Source organism: Macrobrachium nipponense, chromosome 5 (genome assembly GCF_015104395.2).
Source record: "Macrobrachium nipponense isolate FS-2020 chromosome 5, ASM1510439v2, whole genome shotgun sequence".
Classification (NCBI taxonomy): domain Eukaryota; kingdom Metazoa; phylum Arthropoda; class Malacostraca; order Decapoda; family Palaemonidae; genus Macrobrachium; species Macrobrachium nipponense.
In genome coordinates this window covers 129,950,582-129,974,017 of record NC_061107.1, presented here as the reverse complement: position 1 = coordinate 129,974,017, position 23,436 = coordinate 129,950,582, and the positions used below count along the sequence as shown (strand labels likewise).

At 44.5% G+C, this 23,436-nt stretch overlaps 1 protein-coding gene across 4 annotated transcripts in view; it reads left to right on the top strand.

The window, feature by feature from the left end:
• Positions 1-23,436, top strand: part of LOC135215648 (phospholipid phosphatase 1-like) — a 283,884-nt gene that overhangs the window by 216,865 nt on the left and 43,583 nt on the right. For all 4 annotated transcript variants that reach the window (XR_010314746.1, XM_064250569.1, XM_064250570.1 and 1 more), the window contains exon 4: positions 19,267-19,398. Coding sequence is in view for 3 of the 4 variants with exons in the window: in XM_064250569.1 (XP_064106639.1) it covers positions 19,267-19,398 (132 nt within the window). In the remaining variant the exon portion in view is untranslated. The remainder of the gene's footprint in view (positions 1-19,266; positions 19,399-23,436) is intronic.

Below are 23,436 nucleotides of genomic sequence, written 5' to 3'. Positions count from 1 at the left end.
CCCGGGACGCTCGGATGGACTCCATCGCGCAGGGGCATGGCAACGCCAACGTCGCGGGCCAGTGGACGCCGAGTGCGACACCGCCAAGTGGACCTGCGAGTCGCCGCTCCAAGTGGACGCCGAGCGCGCTCCAGTGGACGCCGAGCGTGCACCAGCGCACGCCAGGTGTGTCGCCTGGCTGAACGTTTCTGTTGAACTCTTCAAGCTCTTGTTTCAGATTTGGGCCTAAAGAATTTTTACCTCTACCTTCGGTGATACCTTCTACCTCACCTGCAAAGAATGTGAAGTAGGCAGTGCTTCGGAGGAAGCTTAAAGTGAACAGACAACTTCTTCTTCGAAACCCAGCAAGACATCGGGTTTCGTGAATTCAAGAGGTCTCTGTCAATTAATATTGCTTTTCGCATAGATGGATGGAGTTGAGGAAAGCTCAAGGGAAGATCTCGTTTGCTCTACCGCAACCTTTGCCATTCTGCCAATAAATTTAAGTTGCCACTACCGCAGTCAAGACTTTGTGATAATGCAGTTACGGGTTATGTAAGGCTCGATGTCCTGGCACGTCAGGACTCTCGGCAACGTTCAGTAGGATTCTTGCAAAGGCACTCATCAAAAGGACGCTCTTCAGGAAAGCGCAAGACAGGACTTCCTTGCCATACTGCCAATAAATTTTAAGCTTTAGCAGGCATTAGTTGTGATACGGGAGAGGAAGCTGGTTGGAGAGTTTCTTCCTCTTCCCAGGATAATTTTGCAAGCTTTTTAGCCCATCTGAAAGGGTTTTTCAGATGATAGATTTTTGTTAGTTTCTAGTCGGGACTACGCTGCCGAATTGAACATCATCGTTCTACCTGCCGTAAGCCCAGTCTCTTATCAGGATTCTTGCCCCTTCCTCGTTTGAGACGGGAATTGGAAAAATTAAATGCTCGACTTCCTGGATTACGTTTTGTCAATTCAGTGACTTTCCCCCATTGACAATATACTTTCGTTTTGTCAAGTAAGTGGGTATCCCCTCATTGACAAAATATCTCTTTGTCCCGTAAATGGGTTAGTTCTCATTGACAAACATCTCATTAACTGGATATTGCGTAAGCGAATAAGCTCTTATTGACAAGATTCGGAAGAGCTCTCATTCGTCATTCGCAGACTCGTACAAGAAATAGACTTGTAGACTACGTCAATGAACGCTTATGTCCAATAACATAAGAAGCTTGAGCTGACTGCTTCGATTCTCTTAAGTTTTGTTCATGAAACTTGCCTGTCAGATATGTATGTAGCTGTATTTCCGAATTCAGCTATATATATGTCTGCCAGGTAAGTATGAACAAACTTTATTGTGATATAATTTCATATTTTGCCTTGCGTTATTTTACTTCTGGTTGGTTCAAGTCATATACGCTTGCTGTAGTACCTCTTCGGATGGCAACCGAGAGGTCTTTATTGTCTATTTTAAGGACATTTAATCGTTACTCCCTGCAGCCTTCCAGGAGTTTCCGATTTATCTTTTACCGTTGTATGGTAGTGTTCTGACGACCACAAACGCATCTATATATTTAGCGTTTTCTGTTTCGCTTAAATATACCAGCTTGAGAGTCTTTCTGCCTTCCCCCCCCAAAAATAACGGAACTATTCTTCGTAGAATAGGGTAGCTGGCAACCCAGACATAAAGTTAAGAGACGACGTTCGTAAGCTGCTGCTGCTGCTGTCACGCTGTGTCTGTCCTCCAGTCCAACCGAGCCAGTAACAGAAATGTGCGCTGTCATGCGCGGTAGTTTACGTCTCTCTCTCCTGCGGGATTGACTGACTAACCGTATCTCTGTGCTGACGGTTACGTCTCTCCTGCGGGATTGACTGACTAACTGTATCTCTGTCCTACAATCACGGACTTTAGCCTAAGATTGAGGGGATTTCTTACGTGAATGAATAACGTTGCATTCGTTTTGCCTTACTATGTTCAACAAAGTTATCTCTTAATCCTTTCGGTGCTCGTTACCGCAGCACGGTATGGAACTACGAGTCTACCGCAACATTGCACTTTTATTTGCTCTCTGCTTAGGCAAAGCGCAGCCTTATAGGGAAGTAAGCATACTCGGGGAGGGAATGGATGAGCTTGCTGGGGACCATTTCCTTCCTGAAGAAGTTTGTTTCCCTGAATAGACTGCAATTCAGACCACAGTTTTTTCCTAACGGGAAACTGAAATATTATTCTAGATCTAGGAATGATTCTGAACATCTCTCAGTGCGTCTATCACCTGAGGTGATAGAAAGAAGGTGCCAGGACATCTGGGATAGGGTTTCAGATGTGCTGGATCTTAATCTGAAAGAAGTAAAAGCGATTCGGTAGTCCCTCCAGTCCTCGAAACGAGTTTTGAGAACCAGTGGTCCAGATCAACTCTGATATTCCACAGCTCTCTCATATCTTAAGAAGTATCTTCTCTCGGTCCCTGTTCGAGTTTACGAGAAAAGAGCCTATTATAACAACAGGCGTAGAATGTAACGATCCTCTACAGGTTCGTTACAGGATTGCAAAAGTCCGTACGAATCGTCTCGATCGACGGCAGCAACTATTCACTTCCGAGTGGAATCTTTCTTTAGAAGTAAGTTGAGAGTTGTGTAGACTTTAGGGACGCCCTTTCCTTTCATTCTTCTCTTCGATATGTTGAGGACGAAGAGGCTTCTTCTTCTCTGCTCCCTTATTCTCGATCCGGGATCTGGTACCATTAAACGCCATCCTATGATATTGAACGGGGATGGATGTTTAGTCTCTTTTCCCCTTTTTCAATCGCTTAGGAAATGTAATAAGAGGATTTATGACGTCACAGGGAGCGACAACTCGACGCTTGATCGCCCCAGTTTGGCCTTCAGGATCCTGGCTTCACAGAGGTCACATACTTCCTAGTTCACTTTCCAAGGACTTTTTCCGAGAGAGTCGGTCTACTCTAACTCGAAAGGTACCTATAACCTCTCCGCTCTGAGTCTGACTACGTTCAGACTATCGAGATGTTGACAGGAATAAGATTACCGTCTTCCATTTCCGTCTGAAGAATGGGATAAGCTGGCAATCACAACTTTAAATTTAAAGAATATGCCAAATATGTTGTTGACGGCCTTTGGGCTCAGAGATTTTGCTTGCTGTCCCAAAACAACAAAGCCCTTCACGATCTTTGACCAGTTCTGTGGCAATCTCGGAAAACTCGCTCACCATCTACTTTTTGTCTCACCTGTTTTTCTCGGAGTCAGACACTCGTGCGAGATCAGGCGACATATAGTAGCCCCTGAGTTTCTTGTTGACGAAGTCGGTGCGTTTCTGGGCTCAGCTCGTGTCGGCCTATGAAAGTATCCTTAATATCATTCTTTCTAGGTAAAATTATCCTAAAATACCAGAGAAAACAAAACTTAAGAAAATGTCAGTACAACTGACTCGCTCACTCTTAAAAAGAAGTGTCGGTATGAAATAGGGGCGAGTGTGGAACACTACCACGAGCCAAACACCAATTAGAACTTCCTATCAGAATCCCCCCAAGAGAGAGCTGATACCAACGGGCGATGCAGCCTCTACTACTACTACTAGAGGACGCCACGGACAGCAGCGCCCCTAGCGGACATCCTTAATTTTTAGCGCTAGCGACAAGTCGCCATTTTCTTGTGCTCGTGCTTTTTTGGTTATTATCCGTAATTTCTACAATGGAACGCTCTGCAATTGCCACGGCTAAGTTAAGTAACTCATAAGTAATATTTTACCACAGTTTTATCTTCCGGGTACCAGTATTTTCCTCTTAATAGGTCATATACGGTTCCCCGGTTGTCGCGTGGCGGCCATGCCGCCTCGTAAGAATTCCCGGTCCTCCATACTGGGACTTCTTTACTTATGAGCTTACTTAATCACGTTCATTGTTTTACATTGAGTTTTCTAAGTTTAGTTCAGCCCTCCTACCATTCTCTTAGCTTGGTATTTAGGGCTATCCTTATTATTCCGGCCCAGCATCCCGGCTCTTGCTCTACATCGGCTATCGCTGGCTCCGAGTAGGCTTCTGTTTCTTGGAACAGTCTGCCTCCTCCTGGGCTTCTTTCTCTATTACTTAAAGTGTCTCTTCCGTCTTTCGATGTATATTTATTTTATTTAGGGTGTTAGGCTAGCCTAGGTGCTTGTTCCGTGTATTGGTACAGCTCGGTTCACGTGGCCCTACCACGGTTGTGTTGCTCGCGGCCTAGGCCACTTGCGGTCACGTGTCCCATAGCACCTTACCCTGCCCCTTCCCTCCCTTTCTGATATAGGGAGGAGCTGGGGGACCCCTTGGTTGTCATGACAACCTCATCGCCTTCTCTCATCCTTTCGGAGGTGACTAGGGGTTCCTCCCAGCGGGGGGTATAGGGCGACCACTCATGAGGTACCGGGTCTCCATGCGGGTAGTTGGTGAGGCAGGGAGGAGTAGGCCATCCCTCCCTCCTTTCTCGCTCCCGCCGTGTTTCGCCGAGACCTTCCTCCCCCCTCCCCAGTTGCTCAGCCACCTCCCTTACGATACGAAAGGAGCCTTCCGTCGCAGCCGGGGCACCTTTGGTTATAGGCTACTGGCTCCGCTAGCGGGCGGGGTGGGCACTACGAGTGGTCAATTGCTTGCCTACTATATCCTTATATCTCTCCCCCACCCGCTACCGGAAGGGAGCTTACCCCTTACCTACGCACTTTCTTCTAGTAGACGGGCGGAGAGAAGGTTGTTTTATTTTTATTATTTTAAGGATATACCCTAATTGTACAATATTTTACAATGAATTGTGTATATTATTATTATTTTATCAACCATCCCCGCCATTTTCCGTCGTGGTTTCCATTACCACCACTCCTAGTTGGTTGACTTTTGTGCTTCCGCCATCGGCGGAGCCATAGCCTATATACCAACCTGGTTATCACACGTATTTTGGCGGGGCTCTGGTTTAATCTAACTTTATCGCTCCGGCACCAGCGGAGCATATGTTAGGCTGTAAGTGTTTACTTGGTACTCATGTACTTTTTCACTTACAGGCTACCAACTGCCAGGTCCCCAGGTGTGTAACGCTACGCTGTTCGACCCCTGTGGACACGATGAGTGTAGGTCTCACGCCCCCTGTGCCACGTCGTTCAACGAGACGATCGTCTGGCATCCTGAAGCCTGCGCCATCTGCTACGACACCGGTGGTCGGTCAGCTGGGAGATGGGGTAAGTCCGTTATAGGCTTACTTATCATTTTACTAACAACTTCTAGTCGTAAGTTTGTTAACCCGTTCCACTATTGGCAGCTAATCTCACCTTTCTTTCAGGCTAGCGGTGTGAGGGAAGTCGCCCTCGCCACCCTGAAAGCGTGGGTGGGCGGCTTCGGGAAGAACGCCGCCAAGGGCCAGCCCTACATTTTAGACAGGAAGCTGGCCGTCCAGATCTTCCCCGCGGGCAAGTCAACGGGCTATGTTGACACCCTTGTCCGCTGCCCCTCTTGATAGCCTCCATCCAGCAAGACCTCCAGCAATCATTTGGGGTCGTAGCCTCCCAGGAGTCGGTCCCGGACGTCGCTGCCCTGGACCTTGACCTTGAGCCGATGGCGGTAGGGGGGGAGGATTTGTTGGTTGAGGTAGGTGTGTCGGGCGCCCAAGGTCTTTCCTTGGGTGCTCTTGGATCTTCTCCTGTCCCCTCTTCTTCTGCTTCATTCCAAGGCTTTACGGGATCTGAGATCCCTATTCGCTCTCCCGCTCTCTCTGTACCTCCTAAGGAGAAGGGGAAAGAGAGAACCGAAGACGCTAGCTAAGACGACTTCTAGGAAGTCGTCTTCGTTCTTCTTCGGCTAAGAAGTCGTCGACTTCCTATGCCGATGCGGTGAAGGCAAGGCCGAGCTCTTCCCAATCAAAGAGCTCTAGAAGCAAGGCTTCGAAGGAGAACGGCTCGCGCTCCGCTGAGTCACTGCCTTCTCCCGCCTCCACCGCTTACCACTCCGGCTACGCCCGGTAGGGTAGCAAGCACTAGCTCCTTCGATCCCTGCTTTCTCAGCAGGGGTGATGGAACAGGTGGGCGTGCTGGTAGGCTCACAGATCTCCGCACTGGGGACAAAGTTCGAACAGATGTTTGCACAGTTGTCAAGCACTCTGTCGCAATCTGGCAATCAATCCAGGATCTCTAACAGAATGAGAGAAAATGAGGACCGAGTAGCTGGGCTATCTCTGGTTCCTCCCCCCAGTCTCCCCAGCATCAAGCACGGGGATTCTTCAACTCCGCCATATGACTCCTTGCCAGCTTTTCTCTATGGAGAACCCATGGAGAGTAGCTGCCTACGCTCCGTTTAAAGATGGAATGATCTCTATCTCGGAGTGGAACTCGAAGGATTGAGGACTTCGAGTTTTACCCTCCGGGCCTGACGCAGCCTTTCATTGGTTATGCTAGGCTGACGTCGACGGCTTTGACGAGAGAGGATAAGATCTCTAAGGAGTCGGTCCTGTATAGTAGGGACCACGCTCAGCGGGAATGGGTTCACTGCCTGAGGACTGGGAGTGTACAAACACTAAACTCCAAGCCTACAAGAGTCCCTTCACTATTTTCGCGACGGAAGAGGAGGTTTCTCTTCCGTTTGCCACGAAATTGGTGGAGAAATCTCTTCAGGCAGTCCTCAAGGATGAGCCCATCCCACAGTTGAGGGAGGCGGAGTCTACTTCTCCGCTCTTCCCGGCCTTCGGAGAATTGTGGGAGAACTTGCCAGCTACATTCACGCTGGGTAAGCTCAAACCGGACTGCGCCATGGACCAGTTCGGTGAGAAACTACCTAGGCTGCCGGATTCCCTAATCCAGGCAGAGTTCGACGCGCGAACTAGGTTTGGCAGGTCCCTCAATTCCCTCATCATCACAGAAATGGCTGCCCTTTCTTACGCTGCGGAACCGCTGTTCAAGATTCTGGCGAAATCTCAGTTTCAGACGGTTCTAACGGACGCTTTTGACTTCTTCCAGGCTAGGAGGAATTGCCGGAAGCATGTTTTACAAGAGTGCACCATCAGGCATGAGCCTAATAGACTCTTGGCTGCAAGCATGTGGGGAGCGGATCTCTTCCCAGAGTCCGCAGTGAACGAGGTACACCACGAAGCTGCTAGACTCAACCAGAGCCTTAGAGCTAGGTGGGGTATTTCCTCAAAGAGGAAACAGGAATCCGTTCCCACTGCTGGTAAGAAACCAAAGAAGGCTGGTAAGAGGTTCCAGCCATATAAAAAACTTCAGCAACAGCAGCAATTTGTGCAGGCAGTCCCAGTTACCCAACAGGGACAACCTTCCACCTCTAAGCAGAACCAACCTATCCTCCTGGTGCCCCAGCAATCTCAACCATCCACTTCCTACGCTATCTCGCCGGCCTTCAACCCTGCATATGAGGCTCAAGGCTACTCTCAACCGAGAGGTAGGGCGAGAGGTTACTTTCGTCAGCGTGGCGCAGGAAGGGGCACGAGGAGTAGACAGTTCAGAGGAGGGCGTGGTGGCCAACCCGCCCCATCAGCAATGAGGCTCCCAGGTAGGAGGGAGGCTGTTCCTCTTCCGCCACAGGTGGGGGTTCAGCAATTGGGCACAGAGCATAGTGTCCAAAGGATTAGGCTGGAGTTGGACCAAAGATCCTCCTCAATCAAATTTCATCAGATACCGTCAAAGGAATTGATAGATTATCGCGGAGAAACTCCTTCAGAAAGGAGCTATTGCGAGAGTCAAACATCTAAAATTTCAAGGTCGCTTATTCAGCGTGCCAAAGAAAGGCTCAACAAAAAGAAGGGTAATCTTAGACTTGTCAAAGCTAAACTCTTTCATTCGCTGCGACAAGTTCAAGATGCTTACCCTCTCGCAAGTAAGGACCTTACTTCCGCGTGGAGCCAACGTCACATGCTCCATCGATCTTACAGACGCATACTATCATATCCCTATAGCCAGGCACTTCCGCCCATTCCTAGGATTCAGGCTAGGAAATCAGACATTCTCATTCAAAGTGATGCCCTTCGGTCTGAATGTAGCCCCCAGGGTATTCACAAAGATAGCAGAAGTGGTTGTACAACAATTGAGAGCTCAGGGAATCATGGTAGCGGCATACCTCGACGATTGGTTGATCTGGGCACCAACCGTCGAGGAATGTCTCAAAGCCACCAAAAAGGTAGTTTACTTCCTGGAACATCTGGGGTTCCAGATAAACAAAACGAAATCCAGACTTATTCCGGAATCTCGTTTTCAGTGGCTAGGAATCCAATGGGATTTGTCTTCCCACAATCTATCAATTCCAGTGGTCAAACGGAAGGAAATAGCACATTCTGTCAGGCAATTTCTCAAATGCAAACATACGTCAAGAAGAAACCAGGAGAGAATCCTAGGGTCTCTTCAGTTTGCTTCGGTGACAGATATCCTTCTGAAAGCAAGGCTGAAAGATATAAATCGAATTTGGCGGTCAAAAGCAAACTCCAAATATCGAGACAAGTTGTCAGTAATTCCACAGATCCTCCGCAACCAACTACGGCCTTGGTCAAAAGTAAAGAACTTAGCCAAGAAAGTACCCCTTCAATATCCCCTCCCAGTGTTAACCATTCACACGGATGCAGCCCTATCCGGGTGGGGGGGATACTCTCAGTTCAAACAGGTTCAGGGGACTTGGTCAGTTCAATTTCGCCAGCTCCACATAAACGTGTTGGAAGCAATGGCAGTATTTCTTACTCTGAAGAGACTGCTTCCCCCGAAGAAGTCTCATCTAAGGCTAGTTTTGGACAGTGCAGTGGTAGTTCATTGCATCAACAGAGGAGGGTCCAAATCCAAGCATGTGAACCATGTCATGATAGCCATCTTTGCATTAGCAAGCAAACACAAATGGCATCTGTCTGCCACTCACCTGGCAGGAGTAAGAAATGTGATAGCAGACGCCCTGTCCCGGTCAGTTCCTCTGGAATCTGGAGTGGTCTCTGGACGTCGGGTCATTCCAGTGGGTAGGCCGGAGAGTCCAGGTCTCCAGGTGGATCTCTTCGCCTCACAAGCGAACCACAAGCTCCCTTGCTGTGTGGCCCCCAACCTGGACCCTCTGGCTTATGCTACGGACGCTCTGTCGTTGGATTGGAATCAGTGGAGGAAAATTTATGTTTTTCCTCCAGTGAATCTTCTCTTGAAAGTCCTAGACAAACTAAGGTCTTTCAAAGGGATAGTAGCTCTGATTGCACCGGACTGGCCCAGGAGCAACTGGTATCCTCTGCTTTTGGAATTGGGTCTTCGGCCTCAACGGATCCCCAATCCCAAACTATCACAATCAGTACAAATGAGGACTGTGTTCGCTTCCTCAGGAACTCTCCAGACCCTAACTTATGGACTTCATGAAGTTTGCGGCTAATAAAGATGCTGACATTGATCCACAGAATATTCTCTTCCTTGAATCAGATAAGGAGAGTCAACCATTAGACAATATGACTCAGCTGTTAAAAAATTAGCATCTTTCTTAAAAGAATCGAACACTACAACCATGACAGTTAATTTGGCTATATCCTTTTTCAGATCCTTATTTGAAAAGGTTTAGCAGCTAGCACGGTTACCACTCATAAATCGGCTTTTAAAGAAAATCTTTCAAGTAGGTTTTCAGATAGATCTGTCTGAAATCTTATTTCACTCTATTCCTAAAGCTTGTGCTAGACTTAGACCTTCTCAGAGGCCTACTACAGTTTCATGGTTCTTAAATGATGTCCTCAAACTAGCTTCAGATACTGACAACTCATCTTGTGCATTCATAATGCTCCTGAGGAAGACATTATTCTTATTAAGTCTAGCTTCAGGAGCTAGAATTTCAGAACTGTCGGCTCTATCCAGGGATGCGGGTCATGTGGAATTCATGTTCATCAGGAGAAGTTCTACTTGCTCCGGATCGTAGCTTTTTAGCTAAAAATGAAGATCCTCTTGCAAGGTGGGCTCCTTGGAAGGTTATCCCACTTCCTCAGGATCCTTCTCTCTGCCCAGTATCAACTCTTAGAGCCTTTCTATCTCGTACTTCTTCTAGATCCTCAGGTGCTCTCTTCATGAGAGAAAAAGGTGGTACTTTATCAGTTAAAGGCATTAGACAGCAAATCCTTTACTTCATTAAACAAGCCAACCCTGAATCATTCCCAAAAGCACATGATATCAGGGGAGTAGCCACCTCAATTAATTATTTTCAACATATGAACTTTGAGGATCTTAGGAAGTATACTGGATGGAAATCCCCGACAGTCTTTAAACGGCATTATTTAAAGTCCTTGGAATCTTTAAAGTTTTCAGCAGTAGCAGCGGGAAACATAGTTTCCCCTGATACTGTATAGTAGTTGTAGTATAGATCCAGGTCTCCTTTCTACCTACATCAACCAACATGCCTCACACTATCGTCAGGCTACTCAACATCATAGCCTTAGCCGTTGAATCATATAGTGGATTGTCCACACTTGTACTGATAATGTACTTCAGTGTACCTACCCTTATTTTTATGCTAGGGTAGGACACAATGTGTTTGTATATGTACCATTTTCTATTTATGATAAACTTCAGTCACAATGTGTTTGTATATATTTTGGAATATTTATATTGATGATGGATTTCAGTGTACCTACCCTTATTTTTATGCTAGGGTAGGACACATGAGTTTAAATATTTTGTAATTTTGTTAAGTAAATCCCCTTTTTTCCTTATATTACATGCATCTCTGTAATTTACTGTAATTACCATTTAAGTACTTTAAGTTTACTAACGTTCTATTATTTTACTGTTTAATATAAGTTAGTTTAAGTACTTGATTTGTATGCTGTAATTGATTTACTTATATTATATCCATCATTTTACACTGTTTGTTTTTTTTTTTTTTTCATTGTTCCCTTTTTTCCCACCAATCTTGTCTGATTTCTCTGGTACTCTTTCATAGGCCGACACGAGCTGAGCCCAGAAAAGGGATTTTGACGAAGGAAAAATCTATTTCTGGGTGATTGGCTCGTGTCGCCCTATGAAACCCCCCCTTTTTATGGTTTGTTTTTCCCCCCCTTGCAGGACAAGATGTATTTAGCTATTCTATTAAGGATGTCCGCTAGGGGCGCTGCTGTCCGTGGCGTCCTCTAGTAGTAGTAGTAGAGGCTGCATCGCCCGTTGGTATCAGCTCTCTCTTGGGGGGATTCTGATAGGAAGTTCTAATTGGTGTTTGGCTCGTGGTAGTGTTCCAACACCTCGCCCCTATTTCATACCGACCACTTCGTTTTTAAGAGTGAGCGAGTCAGTTGTACTGACATTTTCTTAATTTTGTTTTTCTCTCGGTAATTTTAGGATAATTTTTTACCTAGAAAGAATGAATATTAAGGATACTTTCATAGGCCGACACGAGCCAATCACCCAGAAATAGATTTTTCCTTCGTCAAAATCCCTCCCTTTTATACACCACCCCCGATGATCGTGTAACATGAGACCAGGTTGGACTGTCAGGCATTCTTCCTTCGGGACTGAATCGCCTTTTTGCTCCTCGCTCCTTTCTCCTGGCACCAGAAGCTCGAGTCAGGAGTTGATTCGCTGACGACGTTGGGTTGCGTTTGATACACCCCCAAGGTTTGCTTAGATTGAATCGCCCAGGCAGTCCAGACACTCATCCTTCAGCGAAGAATAGTTGCCTTATGGTCTTCAGGGTACAGCCTTGCTGTCCTTGATTCGTCTGACTGGTCAACTGGTCGGTCACCTGACTTTAGTACAGACGGACTGAATGTGCCATGTCCCAGATCGAAGCTTTCAATATGGAAACTTAGACGTAGTCTGAAGTTCTTGATGTCAAAGCATTCGAACCTCTCCTACCTGTTAACTTCTTGCATGTGATCAGGAAGGCCTTCTTCTAACCACCCTAGAGACGACAAAGAGGGTTAGTGAAATTTTAAGCCATCGTCACAAGTTTGGCTTTAGAAAACACAAGGCGGTGTGCTCTCTAAGCCTTCCGTTGTGGCCTAAGAATGGAAACCCGTTTTGTCCTTGGGCCAGGAGCTTGGAAGCAAGGATGGCACAAGCTAGTGGGCAGGAGCCAGAGAGAGTCCTGTGCCCTGTCGGGTCTCTCAAGTTTTATCTACATAAAACTCAAGAAAGTCGAAGTCATTCGGGCAATCTGCAGTGTTCCGAAAAAGACCAGACTTGCCCATATCGAAGAACACCCTGGCTTTAGTGTTAAGGAGTTCTTTCAAAATGCTCCTTCATTGTGTTTGCACAAAGATTTGAAATCTTTTATCTGAATGCTCACGAGGTGAGGGCGCGGCCTCGGAAGCATTTCAACAGAGCATGGCACTCAGCAACATCCTGAGTACCATGGTTTTAGCGAAGCAACTCTGTGTTCACTTCACACTCCCTGCGAGATGTGAAGATGGCATATGAGATCTGCTGCTCGCTAGGGCCATACGTGTCTGCAGACACAATCTTGGGGGCAAGAAGTACCACTCATCCTATCCTGTAGAAAATGGTTAGGAAGAGCTCTTAATTTAGTTGTTGAGTCGCCGACAACGGCGACTTCTTAACTCTTAAGCCTAGTTAAAACACCTTAACTTTGGCTAGGTTGGTCAGGTGGTGATATATATATATATATATATTATTTTACTTCTTAGCCCTCATGGTATGGTCAATATGGTCTAGTCACGTGGTCTCGCCCCTGTTGACAGATCATCTGGAGTGCACCAGCTATATAGGTCTCTACCTCGCTGGCAACTCTAGTAGCACAAGCAGACTTACGTGGCAGTAACCACGAAGCCAGCTATGCTAACAGGTGGAACCAAGATGTAAATCATCTGCATGCATTTGTTTCCCAAAATCCTTCTATTCTGTCCCTTCCCACCTCCAAAGGTGGGATTCAGCTATATATATATCTGACAGGTAAGTTTCATGAACAAAATGATATTGTTATGATACAATAAAGTTTGTTCATACTTACCTGGCAGATATATATAATCAAGTACCCACCTCCCCTCAGGGGACAGTGGAAATAAAAATTATGAATAGAAAATGGGAATGGTTCCTGATACCCACCTCCACGGCGGGAATGGGTACTAACCACCTGGCCGACCACTGCGTGTGTCGGAAGTTTTTAAAATTCTGTCGGACTTCAGAAAATACAGCTATATATATATCTGCCAGGTAAGTATGAACAAACTTTATTGTATCATAACAATATCATATTTCATATGTGGAACAAACCTTCAGTTTTAACAATAGGCTAGATCTTTTGGTGCCAGCTGGAAACCAGCTAAAAAACAATCAGTGATTGTATATGAAAGGAACTTGTGGCATCTGGCATGTGATGCATAGAAGAGGTGGAGAGGGACCACTTGTAAACCCTGTGACACATAGTCTTTCTTCAACCGCCTTGGTGAGCGGATGTTCACTTTTGCTCTCCTTCTCCCAAGCTGATTTTTTTTCTATAGCCTGTGATTCCTTCCTGCATTTTTGTGTTTTTGAGTACGTATCTGTGTGTGTTTTATGTGGTTCTATAGATTCCTCCATCGATTCTAAGAAGTTGAGGGCTGGCCAGTGCATGTGTCCCGGCCTTCCAGGATTCCTCGGCTCACGCTTCCTAGCCTCCACTTTGACTTACCCCCTTACAGCTTGCAGTAGATGTCTTGCTAATTTTTGTAATGCAACCAGTCCATGCCCAGAGTGTCATTCCTGGCAATGGAAGAACTTCTACAAGAAGAGAAAGCATCGTAGGATGTCTACGAGTGCATCTTGGGAAGGAGTCACCCCTCCTCAAATGGATGCTTGTTTCCCCTTCTTCCAGACTTTTTCCTTCTGCATCGTCATCTACTGATGTCTTGTCTCCTTCCTTTTCTTCCATTGATTCGTCTTTGGAAGTATCAGGAGTTGCTCAGGGTAATAATTTGTTTAATGCTGCCCCCCCTCTCTTTTGGGGGGGGGGGGCGAAGCCTCTTTGGGCAAGGAGGAGGCAGCATTATTTTGTTCCTTTGTTTCAGAGACCAATTCGCAAAAGATGACATCCGTGTGGGCCTCCTTAGGCCAATGAGTGGTCCCCTCCTTGGAAGGCCTTTAGTCCCATTTCATGTCTTCACACCTTCTAGCTACAGCTCCGCCTGCAGTCCCCCCCTTCTCCCGGCCTCCATTACTTTGGGTCGCATGTGGTTCTTCATCATTGTCTTCATCACCTTCGCCTTCATCGCCCACTCCTCGCACTCAAGTTAGGCGTTGGAGGATTGATGACTGTTGCTTTGCATTTTGGGAGTGTGAGAGATGTGCCATCTCTGTCCCCTCACGGACGTGAGTCTCCTCTTCATGTACATGGACGTGATTCTCTCAATTTCGTGTGCCTTGGAAGGATGATCTTCCCCCTTCTCTTCAGAGGGCTCTTGCTGGTTCTATGTCTCCTCACCTGTTCGAGTTTGTCGTAAGGACAAGAAGAAGTCAAAGGTGATGGTCCCTCAGGTTGGTGATCCAGTTGCTATGAGACTTTCAGGATGTTCCTCTCCTCTTCATAAATTGTGATTGCATGGTAAGTCTAGAGCTTTCTCACCTGTTGCTCATGGCAATGGACATGTTTCTACTGACGGCCATGAAGTTGTTGACGGATGTGGTGGTTAGGCTGTTGACGGCTGTGTCTCTCATCACGGATGTGCATCGATATGTCTACATAATTGGGAGAGGAAATGTTTTTCTCCAATTACCAAGGAGCCTAAGCGTTTCCTCTTCTCGTTCTCCTAGGTAGAACTATGGTCGTCATTCGCCTTCCGGAGTCAGAGGTTGTGAATGATTTCGTGCTTCTCCTTATCCCAGACAGTCTCGCATACATCATTCATCTTTGCATGGCAGCGTATGTGATTCAGATGGACGTATGTTCCTATTCCAATGTTAACGGACGTGGTCCTTCAAAGGGAAGAGATAACATTCGTCTTTCAAGGAGCTCTTCAGTGGCTAGAGGAAGTGATAAAGATCTTTCTCAGTGGTCATCTTCAGGATTTCAAGCTTCAGTGCAAGATCCAGAGGAGGGGAGAGTCAGGAGTTTCTTCCTACATGGAGGTTATTGATCTTATTTGCGACTTCAATAATCTTTCCGAGAGGACTCGGACTCCGTCTTCTATATCTCCTACAGGCATAGAGGCCTTGCTTGGTCCAAATGAGGGTGTGAGGACTTCATTTGAGCTACCATGTTCATTCGATTTCGATTTTTGCACCATGTTAATTCTTTGGTACGGGAGAATTCTCTTCTCTCCAACAGGTTGTTCAAGCTTCTTTCCCCTCCTCTCGTTCAGCTTAAGAAGTATTACTCAACTAGTGTGGGGTAGCTGATGAGTAGGCAGGTCAATTCAGATGTGGTTCATCTGAAGCTTGGCTTGAACCTGGATCAGGTTAGGGCAGAGGGCCCTTCACTGACCTTTCAAGATGCTTCTGATATGGACTCTACTGCCTCTTCTGCCTTTTAGACTGTCTCATGGCTGGACTTATGGTCTGCAGTAGCTTGAATAACATCGTCCCATTCTGCAAGAGGTCTGTCAGCACCCCTTCTTTCAGCAGATTGCTTCAGTCTGGTGTGAAGGCCATCTCGTATCTGGGACATCTGATTGCTAATATGTGGGCTAACTTGCTCCTGGTTAGAAGGGATGTAGCCCTTCCTAAGATGGCTCGTTCAGTGGATTCAGATTCCTTGTCTCTCCTGAATGGAGATCTTCTAGAGACCCAACTCCTTCCTAGAGATCAGTTGGAGGCTGCGATAGACAGATGGTGTGCTGACACTGACGGCTGTCTTATCCAGCAGGTGGTCACTCCAAGCAGAGTAGGCTGTTGCCTTCAAGCAGGGTAGCCCCAGCAGGGTCCCTTTCAGCCTTCCTCTTCCAAACCAGGGAGGAAAACTAGGGGCAGGGGCAGGTCAGGTTGTTGATAGAGAGGGTACCACTCCCTGCCTGTTGCCATGGGTGGGGGAAATGTCTGGCGGGCCATTGGGCCAAGAAGCAATTGTGTGGAGCAGAGATTGATTGATTGATTGATTGATTAAGAGTTATCTGGCGTCACAACTACCAGGGTCACCGACGCCGTGTGGAGCAGAGAAGTGGGTGGTAGATGTCCTTCTGGTAGGGTATTTATTTCCGTTCAACTTCCCTCCTCCCCTCTCCGATCATCCTCTCCTGCACTTTATGTATGGCCAAAGTTCTCTGAAGCACCTGGCTTTCCAGGTGGAAGTGTCGAAGATGATGGACAAGGGCGCAGTGGAGAGAGTAGATTAGATTGTCCTTCTGTGGGGTTCTACAGTTGAGTCTTTCTGGTTCCAAAGGCCATGGGTGATTGGAGACCAGTGATGAACCTTTCCAAAGTTGACCACTTTATCAAGAAGACAAGGTCAGGATGGAGACACCCCAGACATTCATTGCAGAAGTAAGGGAGAACAACTTCATGTTGTCAGTAGACTTGAAGGATGCCTACTTCCAGATTCTAGTCTACCCTTCATCCAGGAAATCCTTCAGCTTCAGCTTGTGTGAGCAGGTCTTCCATTTCAAGGTCCTTTGCTTCAGTTTGACTACAGCTCCCTGAAGGAGTGGTGGTCCCCGATTGGAGTTTTGGTCCCCAGCAGGAGATTCCCCTCAGCTCCAGGCCCCTCTGTTGGCAGAGGTAAGAAGTGACCTTCTGTGGTGGTTGGATGACAAGAACCTGAGTTGGAGTTCCTCTTCATTTACTCCGTCCAGATCTTCTCTTGTTCTTGGATGCCTCCTGAGAAGGTAGGGGTGCTTATCTTGAAGAGCTCCTGGCCTCTTGGGCATGGAGCACACAGGACTAACAACTCCACATCAACATGTTGGGGTTGAAGGCAACTTTCCTGGGTCTTAAGGAGTTTTGAAAAAAGGGGATGGGGCACTCTGTTGTTCTGATGTCAGGCAAAACCACAGTGGTACCGTATGTGAACAAACAATGGGGCTGGTGTCTCACCAACTTCACTCGTTAACAGTCTAATTACGCCATTGGATGATTGACAACTCGGTGGAGCTGATGGCCAGGTATATTCCAGGTAGGAGGAATGTGGTGGCCTCATCAGGAAGTTAGAGGTCTATTGCTCGGTGGTCCTGGATCCGTTCACTGTGGCAGAGAACACCCTTCAGCCTCCTTGGGACAATCTGGATGTGTACGGCTTCCCTCTGTTCTGCCTGATCTCCCATGTCAAGAACAAAGTGATGGGTTCCAGGAATCTCAGGATGACCCTGGTAGCTCCTATGTGGCCCCAAGCAGAGTGTTTCCCAGACCTTCTGTCTGTTATCTCAGTGGTTCTGAGAGAAATTCCCCTTTGCCACAACCTTCTCTGCCAACCTCATGTGTAGAGGTACTACCAGTCAGTAAGGTCCCTACCTCTTCACAGCTGGAGACTATCCAGTATCTCTTGTGAGTGAGAGACTTTTCTCTCAGAGCAGTGACTCGGATGTTCGGGTTCCTCAGGAGATCTTCATCACCTGTGTACCTGTGTATTGCACAATTAGCAATACATTTATCTCGTCACTAGCGTCGCTAATAGGCTCACAGCAATAGGGCTAATAGAGACACAGTTATTTTCCAGTAGAGTAACATTTGCTTTCCACTCTCTCCAGGCTCTTGTTACTAACTTTCTTAACCCCTTCTTGATACCAGCTTCACAAATCTTGTATATTGCCCAGGTAACAGAAGTTTTCTTCACCCCACTAGACCTGCTCTACTGTTACATTAAAATCCTCCTTATCATCCCCCCTTTTCTTTATGGTTTGCTGCTCATGATTTTCAAACATTGAACTTTGTGTCATCCCCATCTCTTCTTTTTGATGTCTATTTCAGACATCAAATATTCCAAACTGTTTAAATTTTGCATTCCTAGGCACCACTTACACAGTGTCTATAGCAAGTTGACTTTGAATCATCTCTTCTACATTTAACTGTTCCATTTTAAACATTTGTTTAACTTTTGATTCTGCTGTCAACAACGTCTCCACTTACAGCAGCTCCCAGTTGCCTGCATATCTTCCTTTCTTAGTACCTTTCTCCATTTGCTACATTTAATTCAGACAGAAATTGTGTAAGTCTGAGGACGATAGAGAACTCACTTCTTCTCTAAACCCATAAAGGAAAAATTTGACGTGAAAATGATGAGGAGCATTACGATAAACTGTAAAAGACTCTGTGCTGATCATTGACATACAACAGTTCTCTGAAATTCTTTTGATATGTGTCGATTATCTTTTGTGTTAGGATATATGTAGTTCTGATGCATATTCAGTGAATCTTTTCTTATCCTTTTGTAGTGTACATGCACAGTAATTTCTAGTTTTGAAACTCTCAAATGCCTCCTCACAATCTACAAATACATGATATAAACTTTTCCTTTGAGTGCGGTTTTTTGCCTGTAGTAATGTCATTATAAAGATTTCCTCTTGTTTTTTTATGGAACATAGCTAGATTTACAAATTAACTAAAAAAATATGTTACATACCAGTATTCTCCTCCAGTCTTGATTCCTTTATACTGTTTCCATGTACCTATATTGTTTTTGTATCAGTCTTACTGTCATATCCTCTTCTAGTCCATATTCACTTTCTTCTTTCACTAAATTTTTTAAGTATTTCTGCATCGCTTGTTTTATTTTTTCTTCAAATTTAATTTTTCCAATTTCACCTTCAACTTATTTTGCATATTGATTTTTTTTTCTCTTCCAGACATTTCTTTCTTATCACTGCTGTTTAGAGATTCTCTGTCCTTTTATCCCAGATTTTTTTTCTTAATGCCACTTGCCTTTTGCTTACCTTCTGTCCCTGAATCCCTTTTCTCTTCTCTGCCAGAGTTGAAGGTTATCTTAATGTCATCACCTTGGGTGTAGAAATATGTCCCCTCCCAATTGTTTCATTGGAACACTTCTGCTGTCTTTTATATACCTTCTTTCATTTGCTGAACTTTGCTTTACACTTCTTGACATCTTTATTTCTCATTTCCATGTTTTTAGTGCTGTATGGTATGGGAGATACAGATTGACTCCTTTGTGCCTTTGAAGAGCTGATATAATTTTGAAAGCAATAGTTTTTTTCGTGTTCTACTGATTGATGACTAAGCTTACACTTACTTGAATAATTTTAATGTAATTCCATATCATAATTATAAATTATTAAAATTATTCCAGTAGTAGGTTTTCTCAAATAATGGTTTCTTTAATTCTTTAACTTGGATTTATCAATCTTATTACAATGTTATAAATCTATTTAATATAATGGAGTTGCATCAGAGTTAAGGTAGTAGTAGGTTTTTAAAGTTCTTATAGATAATTTGCAATTTATGATTTGCAGATTAATTGTTCTGAGATATATGTCCAACACATCCCCTGCACAAATACAGATGAGCATAGATTAAAGGAAGCTCGGCTAAGTTTCCCCTCTGGCCATGCATCATTCTCAGCCTATACCATGATCTACCTAGTGGTAAGTTGTTTGGTACATGGCCCTTGATTGGGCTTATAAGCTTACAAAGTAAGTTTGATATATATAGCTGTACAGTGTTCCCTCTAAAAATTTTAATATTGGCCTCTCTGTAAAGTTCAAATACCAAATGTATACTTAAAATATCATCCTTCATCAAATATACCATTGAATTGGTATTATTAATATTTCAAAGTCATTTGAAAAATTTTACAATTAAAAATATATAAATACCAATAACAGAGAGAGAGAGAGAGAGAGAGAGAGAGAGAGAGAGAGAGAGAGAGAGAGAGAGAGAGAGAGAGAGAGAGACTCCTTACGATATCAAAATATTGAAATGAACTTCTGTAAGCAAAATTTCTTCCCCTACGATATCAAAAGATTGAAATGAACTTTTGTAGGCAAAATTTCTTCCCCTCCCATAAATACATACTATATCTTTTCCAGAGAAGAGAGAAAAAGAGGACTGAACAATCTGTTTGTCTGTCTTTCAATTCTTTTGCTGAGAGAGAGAGAGAGAGAGAGAGAGAGAGAGAGAGAGAGAGAGAGAGAGACACCAAATGTATACCTTATGTAACAATCTAGTACATAAAATTTACCGTAAATTGTTATCTTATTACTGTATTAATCTTAGAGATTGTATTAATATAATTTCAAAGTAATCCTGAACATTACAACCCTTAAAGGTATATATGTACATACGTATTTCTAACACTTGCAGCAGAGAGAGAGTGTGTGTGTTGTCCTTACAGTATTTAAAAGAATGGAATGGAAAGGTTATTATATTTAAGATACTCGCATATGCATTTTGTAACTACAGTTATAGTATTATTATTATACATATAGTATTATTATTGGAAAATATTAATAATAAAATTATTACATTCATGTACCTTACAAATGATCTTATCTCAGTAAGAGAGAGAGGAGAGAATAGCGAGAGAGAGAGGAGAAAGATAGAGAGAGAGAGAGAGAGAGATAGAAATTGCTTTAAAAACCATTTAAAATCCTTGACCAATATATGGCACTATTCACCTCCCCTGTCATATTACTTGACATATTTGACCGCTTCCCAAGCTCAAGCTTCTCTGAAGTTGAGAAAAGGTAGGGAAATTGATACAGAGAAAGACGAACGGAAGAATAATTTTCATTTGAAATTAGTTTATTATTATTATTATTATTATAATTTTTTTTTTTTTTTTTTTTTTTTTTTTTTTTTTTTTTTTTTTATTTTTTTTTTTTTTTTTTTTTTTTTTTTTTTTTTTTTTTTTTTTTTTTTTTTTTTTTTTTTTTTTTTTTTGTTTTTTTGCTCTATCACAGTCCTCCAATTCGACTGGGTGGTATTTATAGTGTGGGGTTCCGGGTTGCATCCTGCCTCCTTAGGAGTCCTATCACTCTTCTTACTATGTGTGCCGTTTCTAGGATCACACTCTTCTGCATGAGGCCCGGAGCTACTTCAGCCTCTAGTTTTCTAGATTCCTTTTCAGGGCGGATCTTGGGATCGTGCCTAGTGCTCCTATGATTATGGGTACGATTTCCACTGGCATATCCCATATCCTTCTATTTCTATTTTCAGATCTTGATACTTATCCAATTTTTCCCTCTCTTTCTCTTCAACTCTGTGTCCCATGGTATTGCGACATCAATGAGTGATACTTTCTTCTTGACCTTGTCAATCAATGTCACGTCTGGTCTGTTTGCACGTATCACCCTATCCGTTCTGATACCATAGTCCCAGAGGATCTTTGCCTGATCGTTTTCTATCACTCCTTCAGGTTGGTGCTCGTACCACTTATTACTGCAAGGTAGCTGATGTTTCTTGCACAGGCTCCAGTGGAGGGCTTTTGCTACTGAATCATGCCTCTTTTTGTACTGGTTCTGTGCAAGTGCCGGGCATTCACTTGCTATGTGGTTTATGGTTTCACTTTTCGTATTGCACTTCCTACATATGGGAGAGATGTTATTTCCGTCTATCGTACTTTGAACATATCTGGTTCTTAGGGCCTGATCTTGTGCCGCTGTTATCATTCCTTCAGTTTCCTTCTTTAGCTCTCCCCTCTGTAGCCATTGCCAATTGTCATCGCTGGCTAGTTCTTTAGTCTGTCTCATGTATTGTCCGTGCATTGGTTTGTTGTGCCAGTCCTCTGTTCTTTCTGTCTTTCTCCTGTCTCTGTATATTTCTGGGTCTTCGTCTGCTTTTATTAGTCCTTCTTCCCATGCACTCTTTAGCCACTCGTCTTCACTGGTTTTCAGATATTGCCCCAGTGCTCTGTTTTCGATGTTGACGCGTCCTCTATACTGAGTAGTCCTCTCCCTCCTTCCTTTCGTGTTATGTATAGTCTGTCCGTATTTGCTCTTGGGTGTAGTGCTTTGTGTATTGTCATATGTTTCCTGGTTTTCTGATCTATGCTGCGGAGTTCTGCCTTCGTTCATTCCACTATTCCTGCGCTGTATCTGATTACTGGCACTGCCCATGTGTTTATGGCTTTTATCATATTTCCGGCGTTGAGTTTTGACTTGAGTATCGCCTTGAGTCTCTGCATATATTCTTTCCTGATCGTGTCCTTCATCTCTTGGTGTTTATATCTCCTCCTTCCATTACTCCCAGGTATTGTATCCTGTCTCATCTATGTGTTTGATGTTGCTCCATCTGGTAGCTTTATCCCTTCAGTTCTCGTTACTTTGCCTTTTTGTATGTTGACTAAGGCGCATTTTTCTATTCCAAACTCCATCCTGATGTCCCCAGATACAATCCTTACAGTCTGGATTAGGGTATCTATTTCTTTGATGCTCTTACCATACAGCTTGATGTCGTCCATGAACATCAGATGGTTGATTCTGTTGCCTCTTTTCTTGAGTTGGTACCCGGCATCCATCTTCTGTAGTACTTTTGTCAAGGGAATCATGGCTACTACGAAGAGTAGTGGGGACAGTGAGTCGCCCTGGAAGATCCCTCTCCTGATATTAACCTCTGCTAGTCTTATTCCAGAGCTTGTAAGTATTGTATTCCAGTTGTGCATTGTATTTTTGAGGAAGCTGATGGTATTTTCCTCTGCCCCATATATTTTCAGGCATTCTATTAGCCATGTGTGTGGTATCATGTCGAAGGCTTTCTTATAGTCTATCCATGCCATGCTTAGGTTGGTTTCCTTCTCCTACTGTTCTTCATTACTATTTTGTCTATGAGGAGCTGGTCTTTTGTGCCCCTGCACTTCCTTCTGCAGCCTTTCTGTTGGTGGGGATGGTGTTTGTCTCCTCTAGGTAGTTGTATAGCCTTTCACTGATGATACCTGTTAGTAACTTCACATTATTGGTAGGCAGGTGATAGGCCTGTAGTTACTGGCTATATTTTCCCTTACTCTTGTCTTTTTGTACTAAGGATGTTCTTCCTGTGGTCATCCATTTGGGTGCTTGGTGATTTGAGATACAATGCTGGAGTTGTTCTGCTATTCGTGGGTGTAGGGCCTTGAAGTTTTTGAGCCAGTATCCATGGACTTCATCGGGACCTGGGGCTTTCCAGTTTGGCATTTTCTTTAGTTGGTGTCTGACTGTGTCTGTCGTGATGTCTGTGAATCTTTGTTTTATTCTCCCTGTTTCTTCTTCCTTGACTTCCTGGAGCCATGTTGCATGTTTGTTGTGTGATACCGGATTGCTCCATATGTTTTCCCAGAGTCTCTTACTTGGTTCGGCTTCAGGAATTTCTGGGTGGTTGTCTTCCCCTCTTAGTTGGCTGTATAGTCTTTTCTGGTTGGTTCCGAATAGTTTGTTCTGTTGGTATCCCTTATTCCTGTTCATGTACCGTTGGATCTTATGTGCTTTGGCCTTAAGCCTCTGTTTTACATCTTCTATTGTGTTGTTTAATCCCCTCTCTTGTACTTTGTATTTCTCGTTGAGTTCCTCCCTTGTTTTCTTGCTTCTTAGCCTTTTTCTGCCATCTCTTTCAGTTGACTCAAGTCAGATCTCATCACCATGATTTGCTTTTCAGGCGCCTTTTCCAAGGAGGTTGCTGTTTTGGTTTCTGTTGGGTTGGTTGTGCTGGTG